The sequence below is a fragment of the Syngnathus leptorhynchus genome, chromosome 12 (genome assembly GCF_054491065.1).
Source record: "Syngnathus leptorhynchus isolate UIUO chromosome 12, UIUO_Slep, whole genome shotgun sequence".
Lineage (NCBI taxonomy): Eukaryota > Metazoa > Chordata > Actinopteri > Syngnathiformes > Syngnathidae > Syngnathus > Syngnathus leptorhynchus.
In genome coordinates this window covers 8111303-8124820 of record NC_141206.1, presented here as the reverse complement: position 1 = coordinate 8124820, position 13518 = coordinate 8111303, and the positions used below count along the sequence as shown (strand labels likewise).

The 13518-nt window shown below is 43.6% G+C and overlaps 1 protein-coding gene across 4 annotated transcripts in view; it reads left to right on the top strand.

The window, feature by feature from the left end:
* bcr (BCR activator of RhoGEF and GTPase) overlaps positions 1 to 13518 on the top strand; it is a 36967-nt gene that overhangs the window by 22716 nt on the left and 733 nt on the right. For 3 of the 4 annotated variants that reach the window (XM_085926590.1, XM_085926589.1, XM_085926588.1), the window contains exons 4-24: positions 51 to 155; positions 369 to 554; positions 2290 to 2397; positions 2814 to 2874; positions 2957 to 3009; positions 3133 to 3273; positions 5647 to 5768; positions 5892 to 6057; positions 6131 to 6250; positions 6414 to 6489; positions 6577 to 6681; positions 6955 to 7029; positions 7193 to 7290; positions 7785 to 7916; positions 8920 to 8979; positions 9108 to 9217; positions 9291 to 9430; positions 9506 to 9640; positions 9721 to 9826; positions 10129 to 10291; positions 10407 to 13272. In XM_085926590.1, the coding sequence (XP_085782716.1) occupies positions 51 to 155; positions 369 to 554; positions 2290 to 2397; positions 2814 to 2874; positions 2957 to 3009; positions 3133 to 3273; positions 5647 to 5768; positions 5892 to 6057; positions 6131 to 6250; positions 6414 to 6489; positions 6577 to 6681; positions 6955 to 7029; positions 7193 to 7290; positions 7785 to 7916; positions 8920 to 8979; positions 9108 to 9217; positions 9291 to 9430; positions 9506 to 9640; positions 9721 to 9826; positions 10129 to 10291; positions 10407 to 10496 (2352 nt within the window). In that variant the 3' untranslated portion in view covers positions 10497 to 13272. Of the gene's footprint in view, positions 1 to 50; positions 156 to 368; positions 555 to 2289; positions 2398 to 2813; positions 2875 to 2956; positions 3010 to 3132; positions 3274 to 5646; positions 5769 to 5891; positions 6058 to 6130; positions 6251 to 6413; positions 6490 to 6576; positions 6682 to 6954; positions 7030 to 7192; positions 7291 to 7784; positions 7917 to 8919; positions 8980 to 9107; positions 9218 to 9290; positions 9431 to 9505; positions 9641 to 9720; positions 9827 to 10128; positions 10292 to 10406; positions 13273 to 13518 lie in introns of those variants that run through there. The other variant, XR_015067779.1, reaches the window with a different exon arrangement.

Below are 13518 nucleotides of genomic sequence, written 5' to 3'. Positions count from 1 at the left end.
AAAAAAAACCCTAAGGCTTGTATTTTAATGGATGTCTGTCTGTGTTGCAGACGGAATGTGACCTGGAGAAAGGTTTGGAAATGAGGAAGTGGGTCCTGTCTGGGATTTTGGCCAGCGAAGAAACATACCTCAGTCACCTGGAGGCACTGCTGCTGGTGAGATTGCACACACACACACACACACACACACACACACACACACACACACACACACACACACACACACACTACTCATTTCCTCTATTTACCAATCGTCGCTAGATCAGTTACTCATGTAGTCTGCCGGAGTTATTTTAAAACGTTTGTCCATAAAATCAGGCAAGAATGGAAAACTTTGTCTAAGTTGAGATCTCTGTGTCATATTTTCAGCCCATGAAGCCTTTGAAAGCGGCGGCCACCACGTCGCAGCCCGTGCTCTCCGTGTCCCAGATCGAAACCATCTTCTTCAAAGTGCCTGAGCTCTACGAGATCCACAAGGAGTTCTACGACGGCCTCCTGCCCCGCGTCCAGCAATGGAGCCATCATCAGAGAGTCGGGGATCTCTTCCAAAAACTAGTGAGGCTCCTCGCAAACTTATCACCCCGATGATGTCACAGACCCGCCCGCTCCTTTTAATCACTCACACAGCGTCTCAATTAACCCATCACAATGAATCGGTTGTTAATTCTCTCCCTAAATGCTGTTGGCCTCATTCGGTCCTCTTTTTTTCTTTTTTTTTTATCCGGCCCTCTCACCCTCACAGACTCTCATGCTCTAGCGCACAGAGGGAGGCGCAAGCTTGTTTCACAATGCTGCCTTTTTTTGGCCTCGTGCAGCTGAGACCGCCGCTGCTCTGTGTGTGTGCTTTGTGTCTCAAAGACACAGCTCTCTCACACTCGCTCGCTCGCTCTCGTAGAATATTTGTTTCCTGCCATCCAAAAGTCTCGTTACCTTCCTTCCTGCCTTCACTCAGCCAGAAATGAATCTCGTACCAGGGCGATGTTGCAGTTTAGCCCGAAAGTGTCGACGCAGCACTAAAATAATTACATCTCCCCTTCTCCATTGCCCGACGAAAAAAAAAAAAAAAAAGGTTTAATGGCCTTGACCTCTGTGGAGCAGATGTACTAAAATGTTATAGTGTGAAATATGACCTGATATCTGAGGAACAGACGGCTCGTGACTCGTGGGAAGTACTCGGAACGCCGTTGTACCTGCAATTCCGGGAGGGGAGGGGTGGAGGTGGACCATCAGCGACCATCTCACCATTTTACACTCAAAGCGTGATGTAATTACAGTTTCAAGCGCCACAGTATATAATCAATCATTCACTCCTCTTTGACACAAAATGTTTACGCAGCCACGTAGTCGCTGAGGAGCGTTTACTTGCACGGATTCTTCCGCTCTCCCTTCAGCTGCCGCTCATTTGCTCGTTTTAGCATAAAATAAAAGTCGACACAACAGCGGCCGCATTAGAGGATGAGATTAGATGAGAGCCGAAGGAGCGAGGAACGTTGGCGGAGATTTTTAAGGGGGAGGCGTCTCGAGCCGAGTAAGGGTGGCAAGTGGATTTAAGGATCGCAGCTTTGACGGGCTTAGGGATCATGAAACATCAGAAGCAGGAGGAGGAAGAGAAGAGGCAAAGCGTCGGTGACAAGTCAAAAGCGTCGGAAGCTGAAAATAGCGTTCAATTACACCGCCGCTGCTTGTTCCTATATGCAAAGTAAAACTTTTTATTACTATTTCAAGTGTGATTCTTGTTTGTATTCCAAAATATTCATCATCAAGTGATCTATTGAGCCACGCTAGCAAAAAATATTTGCAAAGTGTAGCAAACTTGTGACCACACATTCCTCCCTAAATCAATTTTCACACACTGCCGTGACGGGCAGAAGCTGGTTGAGTTTGGGGTCATCCTGCCATTTCCCTGATTACTCCCATTTGATGCACACTCAAGGTTTTTAATACTTTGCAGCGGTCCGGCAAGGGAAATACATCCAAGCTCATTTCCAGGCCAGGAAACTCTGCAATTAGTGAAATGATGTCAAATTTCAGCTCCCTGAATGTGCTTTTAGAGCTTCAGTCACACATGTGCTTGGGTGTTGCTATGGCAACGGACACCCTGTGAGGTTGCCGTGGTTACATGCTGTTGTCGTGTCAGTCATATATAAGAAATTATAATTAGGAAGGCGTGACTCACAATGTCCAAACATATATTTTTCTATGCCAAACTAAATTAAAGAAAAAATGTTTTTCTCCAACCTATAGTGAAAGACAATTTGAGTTGACCAAGATGTGCTCTTCTCCGTTTCAGGCCAGCCAGTTAGGCGTCTACAGGGCGTTTGTGGACAACTACGAGCTGGCGGTGGAGACGGCCGAGAAGTGCTGCCAAGCCAACACGCAGTTTTCCGAAATCTCCGAGGTAATCGTGACACATTTTCAAAATCGCTCCCTAAATTGACATTGAAAATGTGGCAAAGGGACATTATTATTATTATATTTTATATTAATGTTATTATCATTATGAGTAGTATATCTGCAACTCTAGACTTGACAGAATGAAAACAAACGGTGGTTATTATTTGCAGTCTAATGGCCCACTCATTAGGCAATATGGCTCCCACTTTTTCAAAGCATACATCATGATGGGGCTGCTCTTTCCGTGCACAATGAGCAATTTATCTGCAAGCGTTGTTAATGGAGCGAGGGGTGACGCATGACTCTGAGCCACCCGAGCAAGATGGTGGCTCCGAGGGTGGCATCGTTAACGTGGGAGCGGATGAACGTCATTGAGCGGTCCCGCCGCGCCTTTGTCTCAATTCGCCGTCTTCCAAACAGAACTTAAAGGTGAGAAGCCCCAAGGACTGCAAGGAGCCGACAGCGAAGAATTCCCTCGAGGGTCAGTCGTCCTCATTTGTTGTCATTTTGTCGGATTCAATATGGATGGAAATGTTGAAACTTTTTCTCTATATTGTCCACAGCTTTGCTTTATAAACCGGTGGACAGAGTGACGCGGAGCACATTGGTGCTTCATGTAAGTAAAATAAAAAACCTCGGATAAAATCATGTTTATGTCGGTGATGATTCCGAATTTGATTGAACTATTCAAACGTTACACACTCAGGTTGTCATTTTTTTTTTTTTCTTCCACACTCAGGATTTGCTCAAACACACTCCCACTAGCCACCCGGACCACCCGCTTCTCCAGGACGCTTTGCGAATCTCCCAAAATTTCCTGTCCAGCATCAACGAGGAATCCACACCCCGCCGCCAGCTGATGACTGTCAAGAAGGGAGAGGTGAGACATTTCAAAGCGGAGGCATTCGCTTCTCCCGCCACAATTTTTTTTCCCTTCTCTTCAATTACGTGCGACCTGATGATGTCATAACCCCGCCCTCCAAATAACCTTGAAATCACCATTAAAACCAGAATAGCTTCTAGCGTGTCGCCAATCTGCAGCCTAACGCGGAGCTCATGCCCTTATATGGTCACACTTTGGTTGGCTGCTCGAAGAAGAGGGGGGGCTCATCCTCCACTTGCCCATTGTGGTTTTCCAAGCGCGTACCCCCCCCCCCCCCCTCCACTGCTCCCTCCCACAGCGCTGTCTATCATCCCTTGAGATGACTTGATGCACATGATTGGATGCTCCTTGATTGAAAGCTTTCGTGACACGGCCGTACATAATGTCGGTAATGAGCCACCAGGCCGCCGCTCCGACGGGTCGAGCCCTACTTAATTATTCATAAATGGTGTGTGAGGGGGGGGGCAGTGAGTGAAGGAAAGAAAAACCTGATATGGCTCCTCCCCTTTCTTACATGTAGGTTATTACTGCACCCTCTGCAAAGACTCACATACACACACACACACGTTTGCAGCTTGCCCCGCCCCCTTTTGTATTCCTACTGGACTCACTTCCATCTTGGTCTGTCCACACCAGACATCAAATATTTATGATAGATACATGAAAGCTGCACATGGAAATCAATGGCGCTCATTATATTGCTACTCACTGTATCTTGAGTACAGTATCGGATATGCCCGAGGTTATTAAAGGTTAGACAGACGTGAATTATTGGCCAGTTTGAAGCCAGTGGAGAAGACGCTTCATTAAAATCCAAACGACGATGCCGCCTGGATTAGATGTGTACCTAATGAAGTGGCCGTGTGCGTCGTCTGTGTACGTCAAGTCCAAATGCACACAGACCGGCTGGCTCTGTTATGTCACGAGCACGTGAGTGTACTCGCGCTCCAGCTTGTATAAACACTTGGGCGCAAAGATGTCCCTCCAAGCGTGCGTTGAGTACTAAAAATACATGTGGATTTTGTAAATTCATGCCATTACTCGGGTATACGCACAGCGAGGCCGCTTCAGGAGACGTCAATATTTAATCTGCAGCCGGGCTTTCTTAGTACGCACTGTCCGCATTCCTCTTAGTTGTTTTTTTTTTTTAAGTTTGTCTTCCCACTGACTCACTTTTGCATTTATCACGACTCAGGCTCTAGACTAGCTGTGTAAAAGATGAGTCTTAAAATTAGGAGTGAGTGGGACACCCAGTGAATGAATAAAATCTGCATGACTTCCGAGCCAAGTCCTCGCTGACCCTCATTTTATGTTGTTTGCTGCAATCAATTTCCCATTCGCTTTTGTCCAGTCCATTTTTTTTTTTGAACGATGTCACTCACACCCGAGATTTTCATTCTGATCTTTTATTTGGACCATTTATTGCTTTTCAATGATAAACAAGAAAAGATGGTCACAGAGATTACACGGTGCAACAAAAGATGATGATGATGCTCATTCTCTTTGTCTCAGCCAGGCATCACCACCTCCTCAGGTGGGAACACTGCGGCGGAGCTCTTTTGTCAGCTCTTTGCTTTCATTTATAAAAAAAAAATAAAAAAAAGACACACCGTATTCTCTTCAGTATGTTCTGGCGGTGACAGTATGTGTTCTTGATGGAGGTGAGGGGGTTGCATCGTTGGGGGTGGAGGAAGAGAAGATGATGATGTAATCCCTCCTGAACGTTTGTGATGTCATCCTTTGAGACAAGTAGAAAACCACAGAATTTTTTTTTTGTTGTTGTCTGGACATAAAGATAGACGACCAAATATAATTAATAAAATAAAAAGTTATATAAATGTATATATATATTTTTTTATGCTTCCCCTAAAGCCTCTTGATAGTACTGTGGAAACATAAATGCTTTCGTATAAGCGTTCAAATTTGGTTTTGTTCTGCTGGCTAGAAATGTCATTCTTGTAAAACCTTTCTCTTGACAACACCGCCCTCTTTTGATCAAGTTTAGTTTTGCAGCCTCATTACATAGTCTGACATCAGTGAGATGGCCAGAACACCCAGAAAAAAAAAATCTTACCTGATTCCATTCTTCGTTCTCCCCGAAATTAACGCTCGCCATTCAGAAAACATTTTTCAAGATTTTACATCACATTGATTATTGTAATAAATAGTTTCACCTTTTGTTTGTACTTAATAGAGAAGAAATGGGGGGGGGGGGGGGGTTTATTGTTTCTTTGTTTCTAGTGTCAATGGCTGCAGTATCAAATGTTGGGGTTGTGAAAATTATATTTTTGTTTTTGATTCCTATGTGAAATAAAGATAACGATCCCGTGTTTACTTACCTGTGAGCGTTTCTTTGTTTCCAATCCACAGAATCGCCAGTTACTGAAGGACAGCTTCATGGTAGAGCTGGTGGAGGGCGCCAGGAAACTGCGACACGTCTTTCTCTTCACCGACCTGCTGCTCTGCGCCAAACTGAAAAAACAAATTGCAGGGTAAGAAAAAAAAAAATCCAAGTCAGCACATCTTGAAAGCACAACATACACTATATTTACTCTAAAATCCAACTACAAGATAGCAAAATTGCATAAACTGAAACTCCTTTTTTTCCTCAACAGTAAAAACCAACAGTACGACAGCAAGTGGTACATCCCGTTAAGCGAGCTCACCTTCCAGGGCCCAGAAGAGGCCGAACCCCTCACAATCCCACAGGTCCCAGATGAAGAACTGGATGCCATGAAGGTGAAGATCTCACACCTGCGCAGTGAGATCCAAAGAGAAAAGGTAAACCAGAAAACAAAAAGAGACTGTTTATCGAAAGCTTTTTTTGCTGAAAGATGTTTTCGGCGCATTTCAGAGAGCCAACAAAGGTTCAAAGGTCATCGACCGCCTCAGGAAGAAGCTGTCCGAGCAGGAGTCGCTGCTGCTCTTGACTTCTCCGAGCATGCATCTCAGAGTCTACAATAAAAATGGCAAGGTAAAGATATATATATATATACATATATTTTGCATTTTGAAAATGGTGTTCCTCAGGGCTCTATCTTTTTTGTCTACTTTGTTGTAATTTGCATGTTGAATCTGTTTCAGCAAGAATAGTCATGACACGTCTGTCCTCACAAATGATTCATGTCGTGTTTCAGAGCTACAGCTTTCTCATTTCATCCGACTACGAGCGTGCCGAGTGGAAAGAGCTCATCAAAGAGCAGCAGAAGAAATGTAGGTTTTCCTCAACCCGACATACAGCCTGATCTTTTTTTTCCCCATTCTCCTTCTAAAATATTTTTTGGGCCATTTCTTTCCAAGGTTTTAAAGCTGCTTCCTTATCTTCCATGGAGCTCCAAATGTTGACCAACTCTTGCGTCAAGCTTCAAACAGTCCATCACGTCCCACTTAGTGTCAGTAAAGAAGGTGAGAAACTTGCTGTTGTTGTTTATCCAACTAAAATTGCTTATCCAAATAAGACGACCTAATTCCTAGTCTCACATTCTATGAAAACAAAAACTATTTGTTTCAATATCCCCCCAAAAAAAAAAAAGTCAAGCCAAATGTTTGATGCAGTGCAGCAATAATATTAGCCCGCATTGTCTTCCAGCACAAACACAGATCGGCATGTTTTTCTTAATGCTTCCTCTCTGTTTATTGTATCCTTTTTCCATCTCTCTCCTCTGACTGTTTTTCCAGAGGATGAAGCCTCGGGTCTCTGCGGGTTCCTGAATGTAATCGTCCACTCCGCCTCCGGCCTCAAACAGAGCTTGAGTGAGTCATACGGGGCAAAACCAAACAGATCAGCCCAAATTAAGTTCTCGCTAATTCACTCGAGCGAGGAATCGGGTTCAAGATAAACGCCGCCTTTAGCTGTTAGTCTGGTACTTTTATCATCGTGATTAAATCTTCTGACCGCTTTATTTATTTCTTGCAGATCTCTATTGCACATTGGAGGTGGATTCTTTCGGCTTCTTTTCAAACAAAGCCAAGACGAGAGTGTATCGATACACCACCGAACCCAAATGGAACGAGGTGAGCAACCTTATGTTAGCTTAGCACAAATGGTAACCGTTGTTCCCGTCGACAATCACTGTGTTGTTATATTAAATAACCCAAGCGTGACATACTCGGCCCCCGCAAACATATAACACGTTAAGCGGATGCTCACGTCAGCGGCACAGCTGGATGTGGGAAGTCGGACCCAATCGGTTGCTCGGGGGCATCTGCAATGAAATGTTTTGCCGTCAAAGTCTCTGAGGAGTTTGTTCAGCAGAGTGGAAGTAATGGCAGCTAATGAGGAGCTGCTGGTGATGACTCGCATCTGTCCTAATGTGAAGCGAACCCCGACGCCATGTGCCAACCATATGCGGGAGGGAATGTTGATTTTTTTTTTCTATGTCACCGAGAAAGATAAAAAATGCGGCGATCCGTTTTGTATTGCGCTGATTTGTGTCACAGACCAATAAAAAAAAAAATGATATATTTATGGATCTATCAACACAGATGTATTTTCTTGCCCTCGCCAGGAGTTCGAGATCGAGCTGGAGGGCTCGCAGACCCTGCGGCTGCTCTGCTACGAGAAGTGCTACAATAAGAGCAAGCAGAACAAAGAGGACGGCGAAAGCATGGACCGCATCATGGGCAAAGGACAGATCCCGGTATGACATGACGTCACCTTCCGTTCCGCAGAGCCCGCCGTGACTCATTTACAGGCGGGTTATCTGCAGCGCCGCCGTCGAGCATGAAATTCACGTTATTGTCCCGCGAATGACTTAAACCGAGCGTGAATCGTCAGATCGGATCACTTTGCCGTCATTATGTAATGAGAGGACACTCGGGGGCGGATGGACTGAAGGAAATTGAAATGTTAATAAGCGGGTTTCTTTTTGGGTTATAATGAGGCTGGAAAATCTGAAGTAGTTCTAATAGAATCTTTGACAAGAGCTTTGGATTTTCATTTTTGTGAAGATCACTTGCATTGCACAGAAGGAAATTACATTCATAATAGTTAGACGTCACAAGCTTATAGAATAATAGTAACAAAGAAGGGAGAAATATCATTTATTCAAAGTTGCAAATGGGGTCCATTCTATTTTACAGAAAAGACCTGAAACGTTCTGCATCTACAAAAGAGGAGAAAATATGTGATTGTATCCAATAGCGCTTTACTAACGCAGCCTCCGCGTTGCTCAAAGTGAAGGACAGCGTCCTCTATTGGTCGCTCTTGGCACACAACCACTGCACAGATGATGTCATTCCAAGCACAATGATCTGTGCAAATCCGAACAAAAGGGAAAATGCTGCACACAGCACTGCATGATTGTCCTTAAAACAAACACAATTTGACATATCGGGAAAGTGGATTGTATTTACAACACCATGCAAGTCAGACAATAGATAATAAAGCTGATATTGTAATGTGTACTATTAAAGGCACAAATTGAAAATATGCAATTTTATTTGATTTAGATGTCTCTTATTTGATTACATTTTTTTAAGTTGCAATACATTGAAATTTATTGTAAGAGTCTTTGTCATAAAATTGGAAAATTTCAAAGGTTCATCTGTAAAAATGATATTTAAAAAAATTATTTTGTTTATTTATTTATTGCAAAAACAATAGTCCCAAAACTAATCTTTCTTTTTTTCCCCACCACTCAGCTGGACCCTCAAGCTCTCCAAGGAAAAGACTGGCAAAGAACTGTCATTCCAATGAACGGGGTACATCAATAAAACTTTTCTCACACTTGACTCCCATCTTTGGCACATTCTGCATTCTTGCATCAATCAAAACGTACTCCTCCTGTCATTTGGTGCTTTCTAACCCAAGTCCCGACTTCCTGCAACAGATCGAAGTCAAACTATCCATGAAGTTCACCAGCCGTGAGTTCAGCCTGAAGAAAATGCCCTCGCGGAAACCTATGGGGGTGTTCGGGGTCAAGATCTCCACCGTTACAAAGTCAGTTTGCGAAGTGACATTTTTTTATCCATTATTGGATGAAACTTCTTATTTTGTGCATATTTTTATCCAGACGAGAGCGTTCCAAGGTGCCCTACATAGTCCGGCAGTGCCTGGAGGAGATCGAACGGAGGGGAATGGAGGAAGTGGGCATCTATCGAGTTTCTGGAGTGGCCACCGACATCCAGGCCCTCAAGACGGCCTTCGACACCAGTGAGTAGACCTCAAAGGCGTTTGGATAAAAGTATCGTGGTGACGCCGTCATTACAAAGTGTCCTTCCCGCGTAGATCACAAAGACGTGTCGGTGATGATGAGCGAGATGGACGTCAACGCCATCGCCGGGACCTTGAAGCTGTACTTCCGAGAACTGCCGGAGCCGCTCTTCACCGACGAGCTCTACCCCAATTTCGCGGGCGGAATTAGTGCGTTGACCTTTTCGTCAATGAGGTTGAACATTCGGGAAAAACAACGTTCATTTCTGATGGTCTTTTTTGTTCCGCAGCTCTGTCGGACAGCGTCGCCAAGGAGAGCTGCATGTTGAACCTACTGCTGTCGTTACCCGAACCCAATTTGGTCACCTTCCTTTTTCTCTTGGACCACCTGAAGAGGTACCCAAAAAAAAAAAAAAAAGCGGATCATATCCATAATCTCGTTTCCTCACATCATTTGGAATTTGATTACGTGGCGGCACTCGCTTCAATTGTCTGATTTCATGCAATCAAATTGAAAGCAGCCGCTACGCACCGCGGGGGCGATATCAAACGACATCTGCATATTATCTTCTGGTTACCATGGCGATTTGGGTTCATTAAAAGGCTCGAGTGTCACGTGGGCGTCGGCGGCACAATGCAAGATGTGAAAATGTGACATGTGACGTGTTCTCGTGACATTGTGTCTTCTATGCCCCCAGGGTGGCGGAAAAGGAGAGCGTCAACAAAATGTCGCTTCACAACCTGGCCACCGTGTTTGGCCCCACGCTGTTGAGACCCGCCGAGAAGGATAGTAAAATCCCCACCAACCCCACCCAGCCCATCAGCATGGGGGACAGCTGGTCCCTGGAGGTCATGGCACAGGTCAAGCACCATTTTGTGCTCTCTTTACGTATCAGCGAATATTCAAACCTGCCCTACGTATCGGTACTTGGTATCGGTGCATCCCGAACAATTCTATACTGTTTTTTTTTAACAGGTCCAGGTGCTGCTGTATTTCCTCCAGTTGGAAACCATCCCCACTCCAGATAGTAAACGACAGAGCATCCTCTTCTCCACGGAGGTATAGAAACAACTGTGTTTACCTCAAGCACGATGGAGTACGTTTTTTTGAATTGACTACATCGCGTAGCGCTCACGCACCTGGGAAGGATTTTTTTTTCCTCTCTCTCTTGGGAATCTCCTTACTTTCATCTACATTCCTCTATTTTTCTCCATATTAGTCAACAGGAAGAAAAAAAATCCTGCTTCTGTGTTTTTATGTGATTTGGGCCTCAATTTGTCAGACAATGGTCAAGTGAAGACTTGGACAAAACCTGTCAGTCCATTTCAAAGCAGACTTCATCTCAGCACATTTTCCACCCCCCAAAAAAAAAAGGATGAGTGGAATTGTGGAGTTTACCGGAACTATCTCATGGCAGGCCTACAGAAGTTGTTTACTGTAGGTGAAGGCCAACGCAGGAACTTGAAGGACTTATCGAAGGAAGGTGTTTATTCCTAATGGACCGCAATTTCACCACCTGCAGTTTGTGTCCGACCACAAAGGAACATTCTGTCTCGCTTTGTGTGTCTTGTTAGCTGAAATATCTGGGAAGCAATATATTTTCTATCATGGGAAAGTTTCCCTCCTTCTTGTCACATCCTGTTGCTCATGTGTTCCTTGTTGTACATAATTTTTCTTTTAACGCTATAATCGAAATTGTTAAATGTAATTTATTCCAGGGTCTCGGAGAAGAGACTTTTTTTTTTTTTTCTACGTGTACTTTAAGCGGTTTGATTACAGTGGCGGCTAGCGGTTAGCCTTGACTTGAAGCCTTGCGGTAAATAAGCAGGAATTTAGCCTTGTTGTTTTAGATACTCCCGTTTCTTGCTTGTTCCAGAAGGCGACAGTGACACAAGCTTTTCTCACGGCGTTTGACATCCCGTGGCGGTGAGTATAATAATAACGCCATAAAGTTTGTCAAAGTTTTTTACGTCATCTCATCTCTGGAAGTAGAAGTGCATGTTTGAGTAGCACAGTTGCGGTCCACTCACGGTTTCTGTCGGAGAAGTGTCTGGATTTTTTTAAAACCGCAGTCATATGTTTGGATAATATACGCGCCCCACTGAATGTATGTGCGGAACAAAAATGAAACTGCACCATAATCACGTTGTCACATCATGTGGGACATTGAAGGAAACGTGTCATCACTGACCAAGTGATGACTTTTCATCATATTCAGACAGTCAATCTATTTTCCACATCTTAAATGGGTTAATAATGCCCAAAAAATACATTGGGACTGAGCCAGTAGTATTAATTTGTGAAAAAAAATACTAGAGTGACCATATTTGGACATGAAGTGTCCGGCACTGGCGGAGCTAGAGGGGGCATGCGAGGGCATTGCTTCCCCCCCCAAAATATGCTTAACCAGGCCAGATAATTGACTTTTGGTTAGTTTCCAGTTTTTCTTTCAACATTACTACCCGTAAGGAACATATAGTGAGTCGTTTTCTGAAGAATTTGGGGGATTTCTAATTTTTTTATTTGTCTACAATGAACATGCAGGCATGTTATTTATTTTTGTTGTCCCTAGACTTAATAAGTCGATCCCATTACAGGCCCTTTTGCATTGTATAGTCACTGCACACGATCATTAGCTACGATTAGTTGATTGTTGTTTTTTTATGATTTTTTTTTTTATACACATTTTAACTTATTTTTGTGTCTCATCCACTTAGAACTGGCCAATGTGTCCATTTTAAAAAAACTCGTCCCTTCAGCACAAAGCTTGTCATTTAGATCCATAGTAAAGCATCGTTTGTGTTGTCGAGGAAGTTGTTATGGCTACATACGGATACATATCTCACATTTTTGTGCTTCAACTTGGATCGTTTGAGCATATCAAATCTTAGAAACGCACGTACGCGTGAATGACTACTTCATTCGGACATTTTGTCACGCCGATCCGAGTGGATGGAAGCACAATTGCAATAGCGTGTCGGTCCGTTTCACTCGATCGCCATCGTTGTTTACTAGCACATATTTTGGCCTTGTGTAGCAAGCGCACAATTTCAACATCCGCATCGGGGGACACGCAACGACATCCGTGTTTCCCCATTGCCTACACCGCTCTGACCCTGTCGTGCCTCTACGCAGATTTTTTCTTTAGCAAGACGCTGACAGCGGAAATCTCTCCTGTTGCCTTTTTTTCGCCGAAAACAGCCACACATCTCTTCTCAAGACAGGACCTTTGAAAAAATGGGTCTTATCTTTGAAGGACCACCCTCGTTCTCACGCCGATGCTGTAAATTGAACTTGGTAAATGTTAAAACGGAACGAAGGATAGTCCAAATTCTTGCCTGTGTCCTTACTTTAGCTCCTCTTATGCCTTTTACTTGTATTTATTTAATAAGCTTTGTTCGAGTCTTTGAATAGAAAGTCCGCTGGGTCTATTTATTTGTAAAATCTTGAAGGAATAAATTAATGGAAAAGTAAAAGGGGGATGCACTTATTTAGAAGTGTCATCGCCTGTTTAAATGACTGAAGTTTATCACATGTTCGTCCCGTCCGTTGTTTTTTTTTTTATGCCGGAAAAGGCAAGCTGAAGATGGAACGCGAATTATGAATAACTTTCCAATTCCAAAATTCCACTTCAGTGTTGTTCTGGGAATGCCGCCAATCACAGACTGTCTTTGTATCCCCCCCCCACCACCACCCCGTCTTGGATTTTTGGACCCTATTTGGCGTTCTGTTCGTAGAACTGTACAAAGTTATACTGTACTATGAGGACAAACATGTTTGGGAAAAATTTGCAGCCAATGTTTGTACACAAATGTTTAATAAAATCTCCTGTATCTACGTACGTAGTGTCCAGGAAGCTGCGTGTTCTTTCACTTAGCTTTCCGCCTTTTTATGATTGTCATTATTGATTGGGAAAATGATGACGTGTCCGTGTATGAGTAGCACTTTACACATTAACGCTGACCTACTTTCTACTGCAGTGTTTGTCAAGTACCGCAATCATAACCAATTGAAATACAGTAGGCCAACATAGTCATGGAAAAACAAGGCAGAGATTTTATAACCAAAATTATTTTGGATTCCTAAA